A 25,556-nucleotide genomic window follows, 5' to 3' on the forward strand; every position below is an offset into this window, starting at 1 on the left:
GCTGAATAAGAGGAGCTTGTGCTGCCAATCAGCATGGTTGCCTAGCAACAGGAGGAGATGCTGATAACTGTCAAGGTGTGGGCACAATGTATTCTAGCTCAGGGTGTTTGATGAACACGTTCATTACATGGACCCTCTGCGTAACGTTTGGAAGCTGTGGTTTTTGAGGCTGGGGAGCTGGACTATTTTTTGGAAGCTGAATTTGGAAGAGGAAGGGGAGGGATATAGGATATAATCATCTGGCTACATAGATAAGTATTGAAAAACAGGATTTAGGTTTCTGGCTATGGCTTAAGCTTCAAGAATAATGGGCTCTTGGCAAAGGATAAAATATATCTCACGAAGACAAGAAATAATTTGGCAGGCATGCAGTTCTCATTGAATATGAGGGAGTGGGGGATAAATGCCAGATAATCTGGAAAAAAAAGATTTAATAGAGAACACCAGGTGTGAAGTAGAAAGAACTATAGAGGAAAAAATATGCAGGATGAATATGAAATTTTAATATGTCAATAATTTAGCTCCTAGTTATTATTGAGATTTGGAAGTGTCATGCAAGGTGAATCCCCTTGTGGTTGTCAACTGTCCTGAGAATATTTGAGACAAATTCCACAGTTTCATGTGTGTGTTAACAAATAGGCATTTATTTGGAACACTTAAAGAACAAGTGGCAACAAAAATAGGAGGTTTTGCTGTTCCTCATCATCCCATGGAGAGGTGGGCAGGAACCAGAGTGCAGCAGAACTGTTAGTGTGCATCTGTGTTCCTGTGGAGGGAGCTTCCTGTCCCTGTGGTTCTCCCTTCTACAGAGCAAAGGATGGGGGAAACAGTCTAGTCAGCAGGGGAGCAATCTGCTTGAGGCTAGGTAGTTAGAAACCAGAGTTGTTTGACTGGGGTGTAGCTCAGTGGTAGAGTGCCTAGCCAGGGTGGGGGAGGCCCTGGGTTTGATCCTGAATAACACACAAGGAAAGAAGGAAGGAGGAAAGAAAAGAAAACATAGTTGTCTGGAAAGCCAACCTGCCCAACTTTCTGGAAACCTTGAGGTCCACTGAGTGTTGCTGCTAAGAAAGGAAGCCCCTCAGTGTATGGGAAGTTGAACTTGAGTATACCTCTCCTGCTGTGAAGAGGAGGTTCTGTAACCTTCCAGACAACCCAGGCTTGTGGGGAATTCTGCTTGCTGTCCCACAGATAAGATGGAATATAGGATAGAAAGTGTGTTTTGTTTAAAAAGAAGAGATATGGTTATAGATGCTTCAGTGCCCTCTCATATTCAGTGAGCTCATAAAGGGCATTTATTAATTTTTCAGGAAGTTTTGCAAGCTAATTGTTCAACAGTCATTATTAAAGATTAAATTATGCAAACTAATATTTAAATAAATCATATTAAAAACAAAGGAGGGCTGGGGTATAGGTCAATGGTAGAGCCATTACCTAGCATGAATGAGGTCCTGGGTTCCCAGCATTCTGAAAGAAAAAAAATACCCACAAAAGTAATGTATGCTCCAAGCTCTCATCATTTTCTTTTTTTGTTTTGCTACATTTTCTATTGCTTATGCTTTCTGATTCTGTAAGGAGAAGAATCTCTAGTGTGTTGCTTTTCTCCTGTTTCTAGTTCAGTGTCCAGTGAGTTAGCAATAGGAGCTGTTAAGATAAAGTGCCTCTTATGGTTTAGATATAAAGTGTCCCCCGAGAGCTGATGTGTGAGATAGTGCAAGAATGTTTGGAGGTGAAATGATTACATCCTCACTAATGTGCATTAAGTGGGTGCAATAGGCAGGTAGGGTATGGCTGGAGGAGGTAGGTCACTGGGGGTGTGCCTTTGGGGTTTATATTTTGCCCATGGTGAGCAGAGCACTCTCTCTCCCTTTCTCTGCTTCCTGTTACAAATCCTGAGCTGCTTTCCTCTGCAACACCCTCTGCTGTGATTTTTTTCCACCTCTGGCTCAGAGCTATGGAGTGAGCTGACCATGGACTGAACCTCTAAAACCACGATCCAAAATTAACTTTTCCTCTTCTATATTGTTTTTGACAGGTCTCTTGGTCACAGAGACACAAAGCTGACTAAAACAGCCACAAACTAAAGGCTTTTGCCCAGATAGGCAGCTGTTACACATTTGCCAGCACAATACTGCCGGTGTCCCTTCAACCTTGCCATTTCATTGTGCTCCAGCATGCGTTCACTGCCAGTATCCTCGTCTCTGTGCCAGAGGACTTTTTCTGGAAGGTTATTTTGCTCCTGCCCATGCAAAAATTAACTCCCCGAACGAGCAGCCCTCAACAGAGAAAGGATGGGCATAAACCACCAGCTCCCTTGATCCTCAAGTGGGATAATTTTGAGGCAAGCGTTTTACACCTTTCCCCAAAATTTGTCCACTAGATGGAATTTCAGCCAACTGCTATGGCATTTCATACTGTGCTGTTTATGAGCTCTCTCCCTTTCCCATATCACTTCTTTTGCTCCTGTGCTGCTGCTCCCTCTACCTGGTCTATGAGGTCCAGCACTCTGGAGAAAAAATACCCACAAAAGTAATATATGCTTTATAATAATATATAATAATATATACTCTCATACTTTGCTTTTTTTTTGTTTGTTTGTTTTACTACATTTTCTATTGCTTATGCTTTCTGTATCTGTTAGAAAATACTCTATGGTAGATAATGGTGTGTTGCTTTTCTCCTGTTTCTAGTTTCGTGTCCATTGAGTTAGCAGTAGGAACTGGTAAGATAAAGTGCCTCTTATGGGTTAGATATAAAGTGTCCCCCAAGAGCTGTGCAAAAGAGAGTAGAACAGTGCTGAATGGAAGGTGGAAGCATATTGGAGAACTTTGAGGTAAGGTTAAGGAAAGAGGCAGAAGTATACTGTCCTGTGAGAGTCAACAGTTAAGCCAGGCAACCAGCTGGCTGACATGGATAATAATTTTCTAATAGCTCTCTGAAAATTGGCAGGAAATCAAGGTGGAGCAATCATGAGGGACCTCAACTGTATTCACCTAATTCTGATTCAAATTTTACTAAAGGCAGAGAATATCTGCTTTAAAAACATTTGCTGAGGGCTGGGGTTGTGGCTCAGCGGTAGAGCGCTTGCCTAGCATGTGTGAGGCTCTGGGTTCAATCCTTGGCACCACATAAAAATAAAATAAAGGCTATTGTGTCCACCTGCACCTAAAAAACAAATATTAAAAAACAAACAAACAAACATTTGCTGATAACCTACCAGGGATTGTGCTCAGTGGCATGCACTGATGAACAAGACATTGTCACTGGTTCCAAGACACTGGTGGCCTAAAGGCAGACCAGATGATACACAAAATTTCAAGGTAGTTGTGGGAAACATCACAGAGATGAGAGAGTTCATAGCTGTTGGGAAGAAGAATGAAGGTGTGAGTGGAGAAGGAGCTTCCTGGAAGAAGTGACATTTAGATGAGTCCTTGAGGAGTCGGAAGGACTTCAATGTGGACAGATGAAGAGGAAGGAATTCAGGATGTAAACAATGGTGAGAACTGAGGGCTGAAACCAAGAAAACCACCATTGTACTCATGTGTTTGGACATAGGGAGGTGTGCAGAAGAGTAGAGCTGGAGGAAAGCCTGGGAAAGCAGGCTGTGAGGCTTGTCTGGAGTTTTAGGGAATTCTCGGTACTTTGCTGAATATGATAGGTGCTTAGGATGTAGAGAAATTTTGTAATGGGTCTGATCTCCTGGCCAGTAGCTCCAAAAGAATTTTAAAATGCTCAAGAGGGAAAGAAGTCTCTGAACAGTCAACCCCAATTACTTATTGTAACTTTTAATACTAAAGAATAAAAGGAGAGATCTCTGATCTGCTTGGATTTTTAAAAATTTTTTCTTTTTTCTTGGCAGCCCTAGGGATTGAATCCAGAGGTGCTCTACCACTAAACTACATCCCCAGACATTTTTATTTTTTATTTTGAGACGGTCTCACTATGTTTCCTAGGCTGACCTTGAACTTGTGATCCTCCTGCCCTCAATCTTTGACTGGCTAGGATTACAGGTGTGTGCCACTGCGCCCTGCATCAGCTTGGATTAAGGAAGGCATTTTAAGAGGGCAGAAAGAATAGATTTTTAACATTTTTAATATTACAACTACAATGAAAAATGTCATATTGTACTCCACAAATATACACAATTATTTGTTACTTAAACATGAATTTTTCCTTTTTAAAAAAGGATAGAGAGATACAGTCCAGAGGCAAAGCTTGAAGAATGCTTTTAGGAAGTCCAAGCCTACAATGAACTGAAGCCCAGAAAAAAGCAGTGGTGTGACAGGAAGGCCGTGTTGGTGCTGTGGGCTGAATTTTGTACCTCCCCAAGCTCAGACATTGAAGTCCTAACCCTGGAACCTCAGAATGTGATTATCATTCAGGCCTGAGTTACAGTGCTACTAGATATGAGTTCAGTGTTGCCAGCAGTATCTATGCAGTAAGGTAGGTATCTCTAAAACAGAAACCCACACAAAGCAAGGTTTTGTACTTAGCAATTGATGAGAACAGAGGCTCACTGGAACCTAACCTTGTAAGTTCCTTAGGAGCAAAGGTGTGTTATTTTTTAATCTATTAATTCAGTGTTAAAGGTGACTATAGTACCTAACTACTACAAATAATGGGAGTATATTTGTTTGAGGATGATAGGGGAAAATCAGCTATTCAAATTATTTTCACCTTCTTCATCAAGAAGTTTATTCCAAATGAGAAACGTGGAACGCTGGGACCTTAGGAGAAGTGTTGAAACTCAAGGTGGATAGTGCTATTACATAAGCATTGGAAAGGAGCTCAGTTCTCCAGTCATGATGCTGAAAAATTTACACATGGTCATTGAGTGGAATTTCTCTGATTCATGGATAATAAAAGTATTGTGATAAAGATTCCAGGAACCACAGCTATTTAAGTTGATATGGGTTCATTAGTAAATTCTAAAGCTTTTGATGACCTAATAGACTTCAGAAAAGAGAAAGGTGATACCTGGCAGCCAGTGGGAATTCCCCACAACAAAATACGCAAAGTTAACTTCATCCCCTTACCCCTGCAATATTTTTTTTTGTTTTGTTATCAAAACCATAGTATAGGTGACATTGGCTAAATGTTCTTCAAAGGTATACTGCCAAATTCAGGAAACATTTATTTGCTTTTCTCTGTTATTAATTCACAGTCAGGTCATACAGTGGTTCCCTTTGCCAAGAACATCACTGCAGGACTCTGACATTGCTCTTCAGTGATCACCCCAAATCTTCAACCTTGGCTGCTCCTCTTCATTCTAGATTTGTTTCAATCCTCATCAGCTATAGGAAACTCCCTGGCACATGTGAGGTCTCCTAAGAACAGGTGTTTCCTCCTCTTGTTAAACATCATTTGCACTATGAGGAAACTACAATATAATAAAAGGCAAAGTGGCTTTTTACTGTAGTGAAATTCTTAATGTAGTTGTAGTTCAACTCAATCATGACTTTTATTCCCATGGATAACCTTCATGGGGCATTCTGTTTCCCAGGAGCTCTTAATCTGGGACTTTTCATATCACTATGGTTGATCTACCCCAAGACCACCTACACAAAATTTCCCTGAGATTTAATCAGAATTTATACAGAATTAAAATCTCAGGGCAGGGGGTGGTACTAGGAATAAAAAATATTAACAATCTTCTCAAGTAATGAGAAATTTTAGTTATAAAAATAAAATTATCTTCAGGAGAATTTAGTTGGCTAATGTTTCCAACCAAATACTTATTATTTGACTAAAAAGTAATAATTGTATATTTCAGATTGACACTTAAAGAATGAGTACATCTGTGTTAACTAGACATTTTAACTAATATTTTATATTCTGTTTAGAACTATATCTTAAATAAGCATTTCTGTATACAAATAGTTGCAAGCGAGCTATATGTTTGTAGAGATGTATCTGTATGCTAGTTTGCCTCTCATCCAACACAAGTTTGCTAAGCCAAGTCTTCAACTTAAGAGTTTAGGTTAATTTTCTTTAAAAAAATCAACAAATCAAAGACAAATATCAAAATCAAATATGTGCTAAGGCTAGATTAAGATTTGCATAGAAATCCTGCACCAGAAAAGGACTGCCACAGCTGCAAAGCATCCTTGGTCCTTTGCAAAATCCTTTCATTTAAACAGTCTTTAGATAACCAATCACTTCACTTTTTCCTTTCCTCCTAGGCCTCCAGACATTTCCTGATGATTAGTCACACCTGGAGTTTTTCTTTATCCTTATCCTTGGAAAAACAGTCTTATGGCTGTATTGAAAATGCAAATTTATTTAACTGCAAGAGATTTCGTTATTTTAAGGAGGGGATTGCAAGACTCATTGTACTAAGTGCCATGTTGTAAAATATAAAGTGCAGCATTGTCCATTTTACCCCATAGGAGAAATATTTTATATAATTACAAATTAATGTTACATAAATTTGTGCATTTATTCTTTCTTTTGTAACTTTCCAAATAACTCTCAGAAGCCATCTGTTAATGTAAATGTTATTTAAATTATATTCTTATTTAATGATTATTCTAATCTAAAAATTTTGGAAAAACATTCACTTGTTGCATATTAAAAGGGTAATTGTGCTCATACCTGAAAATTTCTCTGTTGTGTCATTTACTTAACATTATTCTGTGAATTTCAGTGTTAGCAGTAGCAATTTTAGATTTTATGAATTGCATTTTGAAACATAGGATAAGGATTTTACTACAAAAGCACAAGAACAATTACTCAAATGTTATTTTTGTAAGCAGATAGTTCACCATTATATCCCCAGTATCAGGAGTAGCACTTTATCCAGGTGCAGTGGTGCATGCATGTAATCCCAGTGGCTCAGGAGGCTGAGACAGGAGGATTGCAAGTTCAAAGCCAGCCTTAGCAATGGCAAGGTACAAAGCAACTTAGTGAGATCCTATCTCTAAATAAAATACAAAAAAGGTCTGGGGATTGGCTTAGTGGTCGAGTGCCCCTGAGTTAAATCCCCAGTACGCCCCCACCAAAAAAGAGTATCATCTATAAATTTTTTTTAATAAATGAATGAGCTCAACAATACACACACACACACACACACACACACACACACACACCCATGCATGCATGTACACATGGTTTGATCATGAAATAAATGAGAAATTTTTATTTGTCTTATATAAATCATTTATTGTTTAGGATTTTATAGTTAGTTCAATCTTATATACACCATAAATGTAATATAATTAGTAAGTGTTTGAGTGAATTCTTTGATTTTAGGAAAGTTGCTAATAATTAGCTAATAGTTGCTAATAATTAACTTTTAATATATTGAAATGAACATATAGAAGTACCCATAGAGAATACTATAGAAAACCCCTATTAAAGTATTTAATGTTTTTATAAATACATTCAGTTTAGCTCTATTAGGAATTCATCAGTTATTAATTATTAATATTGCTTAGTCATTTTATGAGCGTAACAGAGGTACATGACATAAACATGAGTATTAGCATTATCACCCTTGGCATGTTCTTGAGCAAACACACAGTTCTTGCACATATGAAAATGCTTTAAATATTTCTTATGGCAGAAATCCATATGTTGAACTAAAATCAAAGCATATGTTTATGTTTTCAACAAATTGGCACTATGAGGAGAGGCTATGTAATTTGTAAAATGAGTTCAAATTTTCTTTAGTTATCTTCAATCAAAACCTATTTTTGGAGGGATGGGAGAGGTACTTCATGTTAAAAAAGAAAAAAAAATCAAGAAAATGTATTAGAAACAAAACAATTACAAGCCTTTTTGATTATGTAAAAGCTTTAAACATTTGATTATCTTGGGGAAAATCACACATATATTTATTCCTAGGCATCTGTACACTTTATTGTAACATATTTACCTGCATATGTGCTTGTAAGAATTTCTAGGCTTATGTTTTTTCGGCCTAGGAAATCTTAATTTCCATCCATGCCTCAAAAGAAAAACAGCTTTAGAACTTTGGGTGGAAGGTTGAGGGTAATAAAGCTCCCAAAATGATTTATTTTAAGGATAATCTTTACTAAAATTATATAAAGTTATGAGGAGTTATAGACAAAATAATCTTTCTTTTAAAAAGGAAAGAACAAAGGGATAAAAATTGCTGAAAACCTGAATACCACATTCCTATTCACATCACTTTAATAATTTATTGAGTGCAGGGCCAACAATATGAAATTTTCATGTATGAGTATCATCCAGCCTCATATAAGAGTAACATGAAAAATAAGGTCAGAGACAAATCACAAATACCAGTAACTCTTGGTTGTAGTTCTCTAAATTATAATAATAAAATGTCACTTATAAAAATATTTTTGGTTCTAGACACAATTTTATCATTGATCTTAGAAAATTTCTTTAAAAATTTATAATAAGTTATAAAAGCCAAAGGCAGATGATTAAAATAAAATCATTTCTGCTCTAAGGGCTAGAATAGGGTACAGCATTATAAAATTATATATATATTTTATATTTGAGACTTTTAGTTAAGGAATTTGTGTTTAGGATAAACTTGAACATCTCCATGAGATTTAAAAAATATTGCTTGGGACCTATCCTAGGTGCCTTATTCTGACACAGCTCTCCAAGCTAGGGATGGGATTTTACCTGAGGTCTTACCCAAAGTTAATGTTTTAAAAAATATTGAATGTATGAGTGAATGAGTGTGTGTGTATGTGTGTGTGTGTGAGAGAGAGAGAGACAGAAAGATAGACACCTGGGATATAGAGAAAAAGGCAATGTTTGAGGGATGGAGAAACAGAAAGATTTTAATTCACCAAATGCTATCATTTAAACTTGCTTCCAAAGGGTGTAATTTTAAAATAATACATTCACAGACACATTTGACTTTATCTGTTTTATCTCCTAAGAAGAACTTAAAGGAGGGAAAAATCTCAGTGGATCTCCTTTTATTACTGGTGGTGCCAGCAGATGAGACGAGAGACGATGTGTGGTTCATCTGAATCTCTGAATCTGTAATAAATATATCATAATAAGTTTCCACAGAGATGCCAGATTTGTTTTCTAGCCAGCAAAGAGCACTTTTCAGAACCAGGAAAGCATTTCACTCTGTCATTAAATTTTTCTGTTGATGGGTCTTATGCACCTGCCACAATTCCTAGATCATGCTGAGGTTTCCCCCTCCTTTCGGGTGGAGACAGAGGTGGAGGGCGTTTGTCAGGGCATTCTCCCTCTTCTTGCAAAGGTGGCTGACCCTGGGTTCTTTGACCTTATTATTTTGATCTTCAGATAATCCTCATCATACTGCATGTAGTCCTCTTCAGAGGCCATTCCTTCTTCTTCCTTTGTCCCCCCAAGGAACAGTATAGATCTGTATGAAATGAAAAAGAGGAGTAATAATAATGATAATAAATGGCTGTAATAATAATTGGTGTATCAGGCATCAGGGAAAGTGCTTTCTGTAGAGCAACCCGCTGGGTACACTCCTAGGTCTCTACCCCCATGCGTCTGAAGCTTGGAAGCTCCACTGCACCACTGCCTTCCAAGGAAGGTCAAGCCCCTACCTTCCTCTCAGGCACATTGGGAAACAGGCTGCTGTACTTAATGCAATACATCCAGAATGGAAAGCACCATTCCATTTCCATTTCTTAGAGCCACCTTTTACTTACCAGTTAAGGCATGTTACTGAACTCACCTCCCACTCCCTTTGTTTCAGCTTTCTCATGAGTTAAAGGGAATGATAATAGTACTTGTCTCAAGGGGATATTGAAAAGATTAAATAATACCTAAAAAAGGCTTAGAAGAATATCTGACACATAGTGCTCATATATTATTTAGCTGTTATTATTATTAAGGAAGCATCTATTATATCTGAAGGTAAAGAATCCTTAGAGATGGTCTAAGTGAGCCATCTATTAAAAACTTAGGGAAGGAGGAGAGGATGGGTGTGGTACACTTAGCAGAGTTTCTCCAGAGATGGATCCACAGGAGACTAAGCTAGGTGGGCTGCCAGATCCTTCCTCATCCTGCCCCCTCCAATTCATTGTTGGAAGAAACAGGAAAGTCAGGAGTGATCTCTTCCCATTCCTCACAGAAGGCTGACCAGAGCCCATTTGTTCCTAATCTAATTATTTAAAATCCTTGTGTTCAGTTCACTCCTATGAATTCATGTCCTTTCTCAGTGAATCTTGATCTTCGGTTAATTTTTTTTTTACATACTTACTGTAATTATTTCTTTTTTCTTTCCTTTTCTTGCTTTGGGAATGTTATTATTGAAATACCTGAATATTTTAAAACTGCATAAAACCATGTAAAATGAAATTAATACATGTAATGAGAAGTAGAGGTTACATTCTTAGGCTTTGAAAGGAAGAAGTTATAATGTAATTTTTGGTGGTCTCTGGAACCCAGAGCTAGTGGCACTTTAACTAAAGAAGAATCAGTAATCAAACACACAGTGTTGATGATTTTGCAGCAAATAAACTCAGTTTATTTCATTTTCAGAGAAATATGTGTATTCCTTGGGCTATTTTATCTGTTCTATATTCAAAAGGCAAACAAGCTTCTGTTCATAAGGCAAAATGTGATGGTTTTTTTAAGATAGTGACAATATTAGATTCTGCTTGTGTTTTTCATCTTCAAAATATATAAAATTATGAGATGAGAACTCTTCACAATCAGTGCATCTTCACTAATACTTAAATACTAATTTCAACAATTTTGCAACCTGCTGTCTTCTGATGTTTGTCAACTTTAAAAAAATATGGAAACACCATTTAAAATATTATATATTTCCTTTTTGCACAAATAGTCTTTTGTATAAAGTAATGGTGGAATATGTTTGAAGTGATCAAAATTTAATGGGCCATAGAGCATTGTAGTCCAGAAACTGTAGGATGAAATGCAAATGGCATTAAATGTTGAAATTTATTTTCTTCCAGACTTTCATCTTCAGTGCTTTTCTGCAAGAATAGTATTAGGGTCTTGTTGAGAACATCTAATAGAAGCTATAATAGATAATAACTGACTCGGTAATTAGTCATTTCAAGACAGTGGTACTCTCTGAGCCGCTGATAAGAATTGAATTGTGTTGCTACATCATGTTTTCATTCTCCTGTCACAACTGGGCAATCCATATTCATAGCCTCCCGGTGCTAAGCTCATTCCCAATTTAACACAGATGTGGAAGAGATACGTATAACCTCCTCAGCCTTTTGATGCCTTCTTATTTTTTATTTGCGGAAATGGCATAGAAACTTTAGAGTGAGGATAATGTTATTAGGTATCTTAGTGACACAAATTATCAGAAGATTAATTTGGTACATATATAAAATATGTATTTATAGTCACACAACAATGTATATAGGTGCCAAAGAAGCACTGCTTTGTAATCATAAAATTCAATCAAAATTTTCTCAAATATTTCTCACTTTTGAAGGCTACAATAAAATAAAATAATGCAGTATTTTTCATTTTTTAAAATTTTCATGGAAACCCTCATTTTCATATATCTCTATATGAGTAATATTGGTACTTTTTTTTCCCTGTAAAAGTTTAGATTTCACCATTTTAGTTCGTTTCATGATATCATTTTGTTTTATTCTTATACAGTATTTTGTGTTGTAACAAATGTTTCTGTATGGTTGAATCCAACACATACTGATCGAGCTCCTCTGCTGAACTGCTCCATAATTTCTGAGAGCTCTGGGGTTCCTGGGAAGAGAGGAGCCAGCTTCCTTGGAAGTCAGAACAGACTTCATGAGGGAGATGGCATCTGAATCTACACCTGAAAAATGGGTGGGATTTTAACAAAAGATTACCTCAAGTAATTCGAGGAAAGACTGTCCTCTGAAAAAGGGCAAGGAAGTGCAGAACATGTTCTGGTGTCACTGGATCAAAGGGTATTTTCCTCTCCAATAGGGATATTTGATGGAAGCTGTTGGTTATAGTGATGATCTGAAGGTCTTTGAAACTACAGTGAAGACTTAGGGTTTTACTCTGTGAATGATAGAGGGCTAGAGATGTTTGTTTGAACGAAGAATGGTATGATCTGATCGGACATATCACTTTCTGATTATAGGTAAAAATATATATGTTTTATTACTACCCCCCAAAAAAATAGATACTGGCAAGTTTAAAATCCTATTTGCAATCTGTAATTTTGATTACGAAATGGCTAGTTCTATTTACAATATTCTAATGCAAGTCTATGATAAAATGCAAATCTATTAAAGATATAAAAATTGACTTCAAGGGAGGAAAAGTCCCCTCGGGAAGAATTTTACAAATTATACTATGAAACTTTCATCGTGGTGTTATCTTTTTATTTATTTATTTATTAATTTTTTATTGTGGGTTGTTCAAAACATTACAAATTTCTTGACATATCATATTCCACACTTTGATTCAAGTGGGTTATGAACTCCCACCTTCACCCCATACACAGATTGCAGAATCACATCAGTTACACATCCATTGATTTACATATTGCCATACTAGTGTCTGTTGTGCTCCGCTGCCTTTCCCATCCTCCCCCCTCCCCCCTCCCCACCTCTCCCCTCCCCTCCCCTCCTCTCTCTCTACCCCCTCCACTGTATAACCCTGAGGGTCTCCTTCCATTACCATGAAATTTCCCTTCTCTCTCCCTTTCCCTCCCACCTCTCATCCCTGTTAAATGTTAATCTTCTTCTCCTGCTCTTCGTCCCTACTCTGATCTTAGTTACTCTCCTTATATCAAAGAAGATCGTGGTGTTATCTTTTAATTTGCACAAAATATCTAGAATTGATAGGATGTCAGAGTTTATAAATATAAACATTTTGTCAAGGAGAAGCCTATTCTATAGCTCTAAATATTTTTTTTTTTGCTTTCCTGACTAATAATACTGAAATTACAGCTTTAACACTGTTCTTGGCTCAGAGAAGGCATTCAGTTATTTCTATTCATATGTATTAGCTTTTTGTTATTGTAATGAAATACCCAAGGCAGATGACTTTATAAAGAAAAGAGATTTATTTAGCTCACCTTTATGGACTTTCCAAGGTAGGTCTCCAAGGCATCACCTAAGTTCTAGTGGATGACCTTCTTGCTGGCAGAGTTCTGAGGCAGCACATGGCATCACATGGCAAGAGGCAGGGACTGGGTGTGTCTATGGATGTGTGTCTGGTCTCTGTCTCTCTTCTTATAAAGCCTCAGAGATTTAATCTGGGCCTCCACCCTAATGACTTGATCTAAATATAATCACTTTCAAAAGCCCCACTTCAAACACCATGGTCGGATTCAGTTTCTACCCTCTTAATACCACTAACATATAACTTTGAGTATTAGATACTAGCATGAGTTTTGGGGAACAAAACATTCAACCATAGCAATATGTCTTGCTTATTAGTTCATGAAGTCTGGATGTCTCGTCCTAGTACATTTTAATAAGTTAGTTTGCTCATCCTGGATGCATTTATAATTAAAATTCTTTTTCTGCAACTTTTTAATATGAAAAATTTTTTTTTAAATGAAGGTTTTCCAAAGTAAGAGAAAATCTATTCTCCAAAAACTGTGAGGTTGATAAGGAATTATCAACTCCAAGACATGCTGATAAAATTATTGGGAAAAAACTAAAAAAAAAAAAAAAAAGTTAAAAGACTAGCACAGCAAACACCTGTGTACCCAACACACCCAACACATAGGCTCAACAATTGTTTATGTTAATAATCTTTAAAGTGAATTCATACATAGTTAAGACTTGTTGCCATCTTAATGTGGATTAGACCATTTGTTTGACAATCTTGGCATGAAGGTTTTGCTTATTAACTGGTATTAGATATTAGTTAGACATATGTAAACTATAGTTGTTTGTCTTAAAGGTGGTTCAAGTATAAAAATTTTATGTGATTTTTTTCCCTATCCTAGTGCACCCAAATTTATTTCTTAACTATAACTTCTACTTATAGAAATATATTTCATATATGAATATTTTAATTGGCAGGGGGTGGGTGGTACAGGGGATTGAACTCAGGGGCACTCAACCACCAAGCCACATCCCCAGCCCTATTTTGTATTTTATTTAGAGACAGGGTCTCACCAAGTTGCTTAGTGCCTAGCTTTTGCTGAGGTTGGCTTTGAATATGCGATCCTCTTGCCTCAGCCTCCCAAGCCACTGGGATTACAGGCATGCGCCACTGTGCCTGGCTAATTTTATTTTATATTGATTTTTCGTACTAGAGATGGAACCCAGGGACATTTTAGCACTGAGCTATATCCCCAGTCCTTTTTATTTTTATTTTGAGACTGGATCTTGCTAAATTGCTGAGGCTGGCCTTGAACTCTTGATGCTTCTGCCTCAGCCTCCCAAGTGGCTGGGATTACAGGCAGACTCTACCATACCTGGCCTCATACATGAATATTTTTAAAGGAAACCTTTTAATATAACAATGCCTTTGAAACATTTTAAACTATACAGTTTATAACGCTAACATTCTAAATCAGAGTGTCAGAAAAATTACAAAAAGTATCTCTAGTGGGAGTTAGGACTTTGTATTTTGAATTCTGCAAATGGTTATCTATATCTACACAAACATACACAAGCATAATCCTGATTCATTTATACTTTGTTTATATAAAATAGTAGACAATGGTTCTATCTTCAGTTAATCAGCTATTATTATTATCAACTATTATTATTATTATCAATGATTATTGATACTGTGAAAGTTGTAAAGTTTCCCTTTAGTTTATATATGCATTGAAATAAGTTTTCATTTACAAATATGAGCTTCAATTTCTTTTTTCCATCATGGACCATACTGGTATTGTGTATGGTAAACATCTCCTTTCATTTGTCAGAAATCACTGTTTGGGCTTTCAAGATTCTTTCAGTTGCTTAAGTGGCAGTAGGTTGTGAAAGTAAACGGTGAGCTAAGGCTTGAGCTTAAATAGTGCTTGGAGGAAGGGTGATCCCAAAAAACCAGAGGGAGGAAAGTCAGGTCAGGGCACAGGAAGGGAAGAGCCAGTGCCGCTTTATGGAAGGGAATCAGAGGATCAGGTCAGGGGGCGGCCTCCAGTGAGCTCTGAAACTTGGAAAGGCTGATGAAGCAGAATTATGCAGACGACAACAGCTTTGGAGACTGTGGCCAGAGCAGCCCCCATACCTGAGACAATTGTTTCTTTCTGTGCATTTAACTTCTTCTTTTTAAGAAATGCTGGCAGATTAAGCAGGGGCTGCAAGTAGAGACTAGAAGAAGGACTAGAGTGAAAGGGAAAGGAGCTGGGAGAAGGGTGCTCCTGACAGTTGAGTGTTGGTGGTGCCTTGCACTGCTCCTGTGTTCACTGCTGAAGCTGTGTGTGACAACATGCCAGCTGCAGACAGTCTGAAATTTCCTACACCCTCACAGGGAATCCACCATGGTCTAATTTTTTTAAAATACAGAAACTGGATCCATTGTCTTTTTGAGTAAAAGGGAGCTTAGTGATCAGAAAGGTATGTCTTAAATCCCGCAAGAGTCGGGCTGCATTTCCTCTTTCTTAAAAACAGAGAGCAGTTCACATATGGATTATTCATTACATCTGTTTGGAGGAGGAAAAGGAATGCTTGTTTGATGCTGTCAATAGAGCAGCATTTTTCCAAAGGCAAATACATTTAAAAAAAAAAAAAAAAACTACTTTAAAATCCCGACCCAAGCAAACAGAAATAGATTATAATCAATTTGTTTCCAACAAGGGAACTTTTTCTTTGGATGATTAATGTAAACATTCAGCATGTGATAGCTAAGGTATCATGTCCTTAAGTCAGCCTGCCTTTTCTACAGATTTCTTTGGTTGGCCTTTTAGTCAGCTTCTCTCTGCATTGATCTGCCATGCACTCTGGAAAATATTTCACATATTTAAATAGCCAACTTTTCTCTGTCTCCCTTTTACCCTTTGGCTTCCCCTGACACATAAAAGTCTAGGATTTACAACATACTTCTCTGGAAACAAGTGGAAGATAAGACAGCCTCACCCTACTTCTATGTGAATGAGTTATTTGTTGGTAATTTACTAAACATTTACCAAGCACTTAAAAGTATCATGAATTGTTCTACACACTTAAGATATATCATTGAACAAAACATTCAAGATTCAGAATGAGACTGAGAATAAATATAATAACCAAAAAATAGTATACATAGCTATATCAGTACCATCTGTTAGGTGGTAATAACATGACTTATAGTACCGAAGAAGAGAAAAGGAGAGTCAAGTGGGGGAAGGTGGACAGGGGGCTGTCTGAGGTTTAAATAGTGTCCTTAAGATGGCCTTCACTGGAGGGTAATGTTCAAACTGAGGCTTAAGGGAGATGAGTGAAGTGGCCCTTCAACATCGGAAAGAAGAGAGTCTGAGGCAGAGGAAATGGTTCATGCGAAGGCTTGATGTATGTGAGCCAGCAGGCCAGAGAGGGCATGGAGACAGATTATGTTCTGTTTTGTAGGCCACTGTAAAGACTTTGACTTTGAGTGGTAGTGCATTCCTGTAATCCCACACTCAGTAATCTGAAACAGGAGAAATGAGAGTTTGAGGCCATCAATTTACAAGACCCTGTCTCAAAAATTAAAAAGGACTAGGGATATAGCACAGTGGTAAAATGATGTCTATGGGTTTAATTCTCAGTACAAAAAAATAAAAAATAAAAAGACTTTGAGCAAAATATGGAGCCCCTAGAAAATTCTAAGGAGAACAGTGACATCAATCAGAAGGTTTGTTTGTTTATTTATTTATCTATTTATTTATATATTGGGGATTGAACCCAGGAACCCAATGACACTTTACCACCGAGCTATGTCTCCAGCCCTTTTTAAAAAATTTGAGACAGGGTCTCACTAAATTGCTTAGGCCTCACTAATTTGCTGAATCTGGACTTGAATTTGAGGCCCTCCTGCTTGATTCTCCTATCTCAGCCTCCTGAGCCTCTGAGATTACAGGCATGTGCCATGGTGCCCACCCAGATGTATATTTTAAAACAATAGTTCTGACTCACAGTGAAAATGGACTATAGAGAAGTGAGGGCAGAACTAGGAAGGGCAGGTTGACATCTAATGAAATAATTCATGGGAGAGATGATGATACTTAGAGTAGTGTGACAAGTGACCTGATTCTGGATATAATCTGAAGGCAGAGCCACAGGATTGACTTGTGGATTTGTGGGAGGAAGGTGATTGCAAATTTCACCCAGAGGTTTTTGGCCTGAATATTAGGAAAGGTGATGTTGCTATTATCTGAAATGGGAAGAGCTGCAGGAGATGCAGCTCTGTGGGTGTAGGGGGTGGGGTGGGGGAGGAGTCGATGTTAAAGTGTTGGTCATGTTGAAGTTGAGGTGCCCCTTGGACATCCAAGTGGGGGTGATGAACAGCAGCTTCCTGTGCATCTGGAATTGGAAAAGAAGCCTGAACTGAACATGGAAATTTGGAAGTGGTCAGCTTATGGATGGTATTTAAAGCCAAGAGACTCTAGAGACATAAGTGTTTTTCTCAGTAATTCCATTTTTATTCTAAGACACTCAATGTTTAAAAATGACTTCTCACATATTTAAGTATACCTAGCAGTACTAAATAATAGGTATTCACATCTCTACTAGGAATAGAACCAAACAGAGAAAAACTTTCCTAATCTGACCTAGCAAAATAACATTCACACTGGAAATAAATTCAGTCCTCTTACCCTGAGCTGTCTTCACTAGCCCTTGCTGCTTTGGAATCTGAGAATCTGTGTAAAGGAAAGAACTGATCTGAAACTGGACAGGCATTTTGATGTGTAGAGGAGTTAAAAGCAGAACACACTCATCCTCCAGGGCAGGAGAGGCACTGGGTAGAGATGAGAGGGATGCCTGGCATGGAGTTAACAGTCTGATGGGCATCTAAGGGGCTCTGCTGGCCTTGGCACCTCAGTACTGAAATGAGCCATGGTCTGTCCGGGCAGTTTCCTAGATGCACATCTCTAGAGGATGAAAACATCACCAGGTATGGACAAGCTATCAGTTACTTGAACTAATCCATCACCATGATAGACATGGAAGGGCTTCTCTTTTGCTGAGCGAAGGCCTTCTCTTTTGGACAGGCTTACCCCTTTGGGACCAGAACTGAATTTCTGAGGGAAGTAGAGGAAATACTGAGAGTTGCCACCCATCATGCTTCTCATACTCAGCCCTTCTCTAAGAGTCTTGAGCCTCTGCTCTGAGGACATTCTTAAAGAATACCTTTTAGGAGGGAGAGCAAATTCCCAACAAGCTGGGGTTTCTCACTTGTCTTGGGCCCACTGAGATCACAGGTCAGCCCAGGTGGGAAACATGGTCAGAAATGAAGTAGTGGGTTGGGAGGGCACATAAGAATCCTAGCAGGCAGCAGGACTTGGACATGGCTAATCCATTGACTGGATATGCCGAGGCCTCTGGTGAGGCAGATGCCAGGATATTTGTACAGAACTCTCTTTCTCATGAAGGGAAGAGCCAGTCAGGGCTTCAGGGTCTGAGAGGGGGCAAGGAAAGGGAACTGACTTTTATTGATGGTTTACTGAATGCTTGATAATGTGTTGAGGTGATAGATATGTTGGTAGAGAGGTACATAGTAACTATATTTGCTTTTGATTCTCAAAGTAAACTTGATAGTATTATCATTCCCTTTTAAATGAAGAATCTAAGAAACCCCAGTCACATGCTGATCAGAGGGAAAGACTGGTAGAACAAAATTCAGATTTGCCTCTTATCCAAACCTGTAACCTCACACTTTGTGGAATCTTAGCTATGGAAACCAGAGCAGAAGCATTAAGGACCAGAGAGGAATCCACAGGCTGGTGCTTGTGCATCGGCCCAGCTGCTGCTTCCCTGGATTAGAGTGTTGTGGAGTGAGGAAGTGGCTGTACATGACTCCACCATGGGACACTGCAGGGTGGGTGTGATTCACTGTGAATGATGGCCAGAGACACAGCATCAAAGTCTGGTCAGTAAGGTCATCTTAACAGGAAGTCACTTAATTCCAAACCGCACAGTGGGGAGGGCCAGAAGCAATTAAAGGACTTTCTAGTCTTAGTCAAGATTAACTCCATGACTCCAAGGAGAGAGTCATCAGTTAAACCAACTGTGGGAATCTGGGGTGAGCCAAATGGAGTCTGGTGGACTGATGTTTAGGATATTATTCTACAAATGAAGGAATCTAGACCAAGGAGAGGAAGTGGGTGGACCAAGAATATCCAACCAACAGAGGCCCAGCACCCAGACCTCACCCCTACCTGTCTTTGGGTTTTGTCCACCATGCCCAAGAGTTATCTCCCAGTGGCCTTTGGTCCTTTATAATAACAGTGACATCAACTCTTGAGGCTTTCACTTTCCTATTGTAAAACTACTTTTCATGCATATGAATGATTTGAGAAGAGAGCTAGGAAGTAAGGGTTTGATCATGGCTACTTGGCTACTTGATCTGAGAGGAACAGAGGAAAAATAGAAGAGAACCTAAGTAAACAGCATTAAAATGTTTAGATGATAGCAGATGGTTCTGGGCAGGTTCTTAATTGTTCTGTGCCATAAATTCCTTATTTATATGTTGAGAATAATGGCAACACTCCCTTTACAGAAGTGCTTTGCTGGTTAAATGAGATAATATGTGAAACCTACTTAACTCAGAGCCCAACTAAGTGATTCATGTGCTAGCATTTAAAAACATTAGCTACTTTACTAGAGAAAGGAAAGGTGATGGATTCCAATATTCAGTGCCATTTGCAGGAGGTGGGTAGCATGGCAGGCTGTTATACTGATAGATGTTCCTTGCTTTATGCTTTATGATATGCATGTTTCAGACTGTTCAGCTCTACTTACTGCTGGATGCCCTGCAGTTTAATTTAAACATTCCCATCAAAGTTAATGCCACTCTGGCCATTTTCCTATTGCCACCAAGCATGATAGCCAAGTTCTGAACTCTACAATATAATGCCATTACCTTCTCCCTACTTCCTCCTATAAATGGTATCATCTTGATCTTATCAAATCCGTGCAAAAGAAAATGTTATGTCAAGCAGGAAATTATGGTCAGTTTTTAGGATGGTGAGCAAGACAAAATTTTAAGAAGCCAAACCTGAATAGCATACAGATAGATTTAATTTGACTCTTTTCTTCCTAGGAAATCCTGATCTTTTAGTTATGAAACCATTTGGACCCCTCCTGTAGACTTTGTTCTGTAACTAGAGCATGAGGTGGTCTTCCTTTCTTGTTCTGGAGAGGGAGAGACTGACTATCTTCATGCAAATTAGTCTTCTTTGTTAAAAAACTTCAGGGAACTCATCTATGAAGTGTAGATTCATAATAAGAAATGCAGTGTGTCTTACTGTTCTTCTTTCAGCTGATATAAGATTGTTTCCTACAGTATGGAATACTTAAAAAAAAAAGAAAAAAGTGTTTCATCCTAATGCCAAAACTCCAGCAATGCCTTTCACTGCCTTCAGGGGTGGTGGAGGAGATGGGGAAAGCATCTGTTCAATACTACATTATTTTCAGATTTTTCATATAGTATAAATGAATGCAAAAGGTAGGACTGCTGTATTAAGACAAACAACTATAGTTGTTAAAGTTCTGAGCTTTGTTTTTTTTCTTCTCAGCTGTGATTACACACACACACAAACACACATACATTTCTAACTGGGTATAGCATATAAAATTTGTTAATAATGAGTAAAGATTATTGTGATAATGTCTGACACTACATAAATTATCTCATTCTGACTGTATTAATTGAGATAATTTTTTCCCTTTCACTTGTATTTCAGTGACAATTTCAACGAGCACCTTCTTTGATGGCTTGCTGGTGACAGGACTGTACACCTCTACAAGTGTTCAAGCTTCACAGAGCATTGGAGGTTCTAATGCTTTTGGATTTGGTAAGCCAGTAATTGTGAATGTTTTATTAGTTTCAAGTGTTATTTTTTTGTTGTTTTGTTTTGGAAATAAATGTTTTAAAATATTCAACATTTATTATTTAAGAGAAAAACTTTCAAAGTGATTCTTGAAGCTGGGTGAGATGAACTGTCTCATTAATGTTTAGCCAACCATGAGCTCAGTGTGATGATCTTTCTGTCTCTTTCTCCATCGGTCACCACTGTTACTATTGGTCCTCTGTAACTCATATAAATTTCTGAGTTCTGTCATTTAGGTTGCTGAAATTCATTATGACCTGAGTGCAATCATTCAGTAACCTGTTCTTATAAACAGTTTTATATTTTGATATTTTAATTTTTAGTGAAAAGTGTGTTAAGTTTGGCAATTAGGCATTCCATGGTGGACTTAGTAATATTTGTTAAAATAATTGAATTCTATGACTATTTATAAAAGAACACCATTTAATATTTTAAATACTTACATGGAGTCTTTGTCCTTAGATCAGAGGCCTAGCAGATTACTTATGTGGAGAGGCAGAAAGCTACATGATGGCCATTAATCCCAGAGGATTCTCGGGTTGGAAATCTCTAGTTTACCCAGAGTGCTGTAAACATGCCAAGCTGGGATTAAGTAGACCCTTCATGGCATCAAAAATACAAATTTAATATACCCAGTTTATATAAGACAGAAATCACTGATGTTACTCTCAAATTGGAAAACTACTAAAGACTTCCTGTATTGAAATGAGAAAGATAAAACTGCATTGTCAAAGGCAGTCATGTGTTCAACATTTTAGTTTTCTCTGAGATACTTATTAAAAAAATAATTTTTACCTACTTTTGATATATGAAAAGGGGCCGGCTCTGCCTGAGTCCCAGCAGTAGCTCTGTTCAGGTGACTCTACTGACGGATGTCAGAGAAATAATGTTGATGCTGCATTGTCATGCTGCTTGTCATGATGAGGTCCATAGCCACAGAGTTTAAAGGAACCTGAAAATCATTTAAATATCATGTTAAATTGTCTTACATTGAGAATTTGGCTCATTTTCAAAAGATCTCAGGTAAGATTTTATAATCTGTTGGTAACTATTTCTAAGGTCAAAACCTCAGGAATTTTTTTGCCCTTAGGTCTAATTATTCCTCTTATTTAACCCCATCATTTTTGTGCTCTGTCCAGATGAAAGGTCAGGTTAACAACCATGTATTAATGTGTGTGTGTGTAAATATATTATATACTACCTGTTTTGTTATAGCAGGACCTATAAGTACCATTGCCAGATTTAACAAATAAAAATATAAGACACCCAATTAAATGTGAATATTATTTCATTTTATGTATATATTGATTGATTGAGGTCCTGGGGATCAAACCTGTGGTCTTGTGAATACTAGGCAAGCACTCTACTCTCAAGCTCTAAATGTGAATTTTAGATAATTTTTTTAGCATATAAATATATATATTTTAGTATTTATATTCCTGGGCTCTACCCCACCCCAATTAAATCAGAAACTTTGGGCATGGGGTTTAAACATTGGAAATTTAAAAGTTCTTCAGGTGTTTATCCAGGTTGAAAACTGTTATAGTGGATCAGGCCTCTGTCCTGTAGCATTAGCATCAGCAACACAAGGGATGTTGTAAGTGCAGAATTACAGGTTTACTCCAGAGTAAATCAGAAACTCTGGGAGTGGGACCCCATGGTCATTTTTTAAAATATACACTCTAGGTGATTTTGATGCATACTGAAATATGAGAGCTACTGTCCAGTGGGAAGACAGTGATTACATGACCATATAAATATATAATAGCAAGCCTTGCTAAGGGCTGGCAATGTTTAGCTAACGGGCTGTGGAAGGTGGGGCTCAACATATCCAAGGGAGGAACAAAATGTACAAAGTTCTCAGCCTGGGAGAGGCTGGCTATGTTCTAGGGGTTGAAGAAAACTTTGGAGTGGCTGGAATTGCAATCAAGAGGGAAAGAGATAAGGCTGGATAGGAGCCCACAGCCAGACCATCTGGTATATTATAGGTTTTATGTCTTTATCCTAAAGAAGGGAAAGACTTTGAGAGTTTTAAGCTGAGGAGTGACTTGACCAACTTTTCACTTTACAGAGGTCACTCTGGTGTCAGTGTAGTGAACAAACCAGAGCTCTGGAGTGGATGAAGAAAGACAGTTTTGTGGTTAAGAATTCTGGTATGCGTAAGAAGTCAGGTGCAGGCTGGCCTCAGCAGCAAGAAGGAACTGTATGGAGAAGGGTGTTTTAGGCAAGTTTTTCATTGTTGTGACCAAAAGACCTGAGAAGAACACTTTGAGAGGAGGAAGAGTGTATTTGGTGCTCACAGTTTCAGAGGTCTCTGTCCACAAATGGCTAACTCCATTGCTCTGGGTCCAAGGTGAGGCAGAAATCATGGCAGAAGAGTATATCAGAGGAAAGTAGCTCATGGCAACAAGGAAGAAAGATGGGGGGGTGGTGCGGAGAGGGAGAAAGAGACCAAGCACAAGTGTGCCTCACCACAAACAAAATGTAAACCAAAGCCATGCCCCCAGTGACCCACCTTCTGCAGTTGCACCTTACCTGCCTACAGTTACCACCCAGCTAATGCCTGTCAGGGGATTGGTGCACTGCTAAGGTTAAGGCTCTCATGACCCAGTCATTTCAGCTCTAAACTTTCTTGAGTCACACATGAGCTTTGAGGGGGACAGCTAATAGCTAAATCATAATAAGAGGTAAGTGTTTGGACTGTTGAATCACGTAGACCTGCTGTGGATCCTGGTCCCATCTCCCCCTAACCCCACACTTAGTAGCTGTTCATGTCAGCTAAGTTGCTTTATCTCATTAAGCTTATTTCCCTCATCTATGAAATGGTGATGATAATGGAACCTGCTTCTTAAGATTTTGGATTGCCTTGAGGATTAAAGGAGATGATTTATATAAAAAGTCTTGAACACATAGCCGGGCACTATGGTGCACACCTCTAATCCCAGCGACTTCAGAGACTGAGGCAGGAGGATCACAAGTTCAAAGCCAACCTCAGCAACTTAGTGAGACCCTGTCTCTCAACAAAAAATGAAAAGATCTATGGATGTTGCTCAGTGGCAAAGCACCCCTGAGTCCAGTCTCCAGTACTATAAAGAAAAAAAAAAGTTTTGAATACATAGAAAATACTCAATAAAATTAGCTTTCCCCAAATTAGAAACCATTGTGACTAAAAAAGCAGCCAGTTCTTTAGTCCAGGACTTGTATACACCCATGGGGGGCAAAAAAACCTTAATTCTAAAGTGTGATTAATCTGGGATATGTAGCTCAAGATGATTTGAGAGGACCTGATTGAATTAAGTAACTATTATTTGTCAATTTTAGGGCATTAAATAAGGAAAATCATGAATGCATGATCATTTATAAGTGTGTTGCAAAGACATTTTCAAAGAACATAAAAGGTACTCATGCCATGTTGCCTCAGATTTTATCTAGCAAGACAAAAATCTAAGAATGAAATTGTTATAAATTATTTAAGAAATTTAGGCTTTAAAACATTTTTTTTTTTTCTGGAGTGACTTTGAGAGCTATGAGAAGGTACTTTTTACTGGAATTAGAATGTGTTTTAATTAGCTTAAGTTGCACTTAGCCTTTCTGTTACTGTGAATACAATGTCAATGCTTCCATGGTCCAAAGAGGCTTCTGAACATGAGTAGAACCTGCTGATGATAATCTGACTTCTATAACCAAGTATTCAGGTAATTTTATATGGATGAATAGATAGGTAAAACCTTTTTTACCTTCCAGTAATATCCAAATGATTTCATCTGTATTTATGTGATGGTAGTAAATAATAAAAATAATTAATAATATGCCTGACTTGATGACAGTTAAATTTCATAAATAATGTTTTCAATGGTAAGCAGGAGGTAAAACTGTCCTTTTAGATAAAATGACCACTTTTGGAAAAAATTATAACTTTCTGGCATTTGATTTAGGTTTAATACATTCTTTACAATTTAAAAAACAAATAAGATTTTGTTTGTTGGGGCACAGGTAGGAAAGTAGAGGCAACTTATAGAAGATAAAATTTAAAAGATTTGCTGCTTTTGGTAGTTTAGTGATTCTGTTAGGATCAGCCTGAAGCGGTTTTCTTTGATGTAGAACAAAAGAGTTATTGAATACATACTCTATCATTAGTCTCTGTTTTGATGGAAAGGTAAGCAAACATGGTTTGCTTGGCATTTTCCCAACATAACATAGGATTAGTGTGTGATATGTTTAACTAGCCATGACAAATAATAAGAAAAGCATATAGTCCAATAGGCATTTCTGAAAGGTTTTTTTTTCTTCTAGAGTTAATTTTAATTGAATTAAATACACCTACTCTCCTTTGAATATCAAATGTGTGTATGACTGGCCAAAATAAGACCATGGTTATTCTTGAGATACTGTTGTAGAAATGTTAATCCCACTAAGGTGGACTATGGCCTTTTATGAAAAACCAGAATTCTTTAAGTAAAATGCATGCCTCACTGACCAAAAATAGACACATGCCTAATAGCCAGAAATACATTTAAACAATAGCTATGCCCAGGATGACTGTACACCCAGCAATGCCTGATTTGAAATACCTCATTTTGCTTGTCAATATAAGAAAACATGCTGCCCTGGGGAAGTGTGATGTTTAATTATGGATATCTCTTTGTGCATCCCAGGGGTGTGGGGG

General features: G+C 37.8%; 1 protein-coding gene across 2 annotated transcripts in view; it reads left to right on the forward strand.

Annotated features, from left to right (window-relative positions):
* The window catches only part of Reln (reelin), a 466,520-nt gene that overhangs the window by 50,372 nt on the left and 390,592 nt on the right, over window positions 1–25,556 (forward strand). For both annotated transcript variants that reach the window (XM_027926303.3, XM_027926304.3), the window contains exon 2: window positions 20,744–20,854. In XM_027926303.3, the coding sequence (XP_027782104.3) occupies window positions 20,744–20,854 (111 nt within the window). The remainder of the gene's footprint in view (window positions 1–20,743; window positions 20,855–25,556) is intronic.

Source organism: Marmota flaviventris, chromosome 1 (assembly GCF_047511675.1).
Source record: "Marmota flaviventris isolate mMarFla1 chromosome 1, mMarFla1.hap1, whole genome shotgun sequence".
Lineage (NCBI taxonomy): Eukaryota > Metazoa > Chordata > Mammalia > Rodentia > Sciuridae > Marmota > Marmota flaviventris.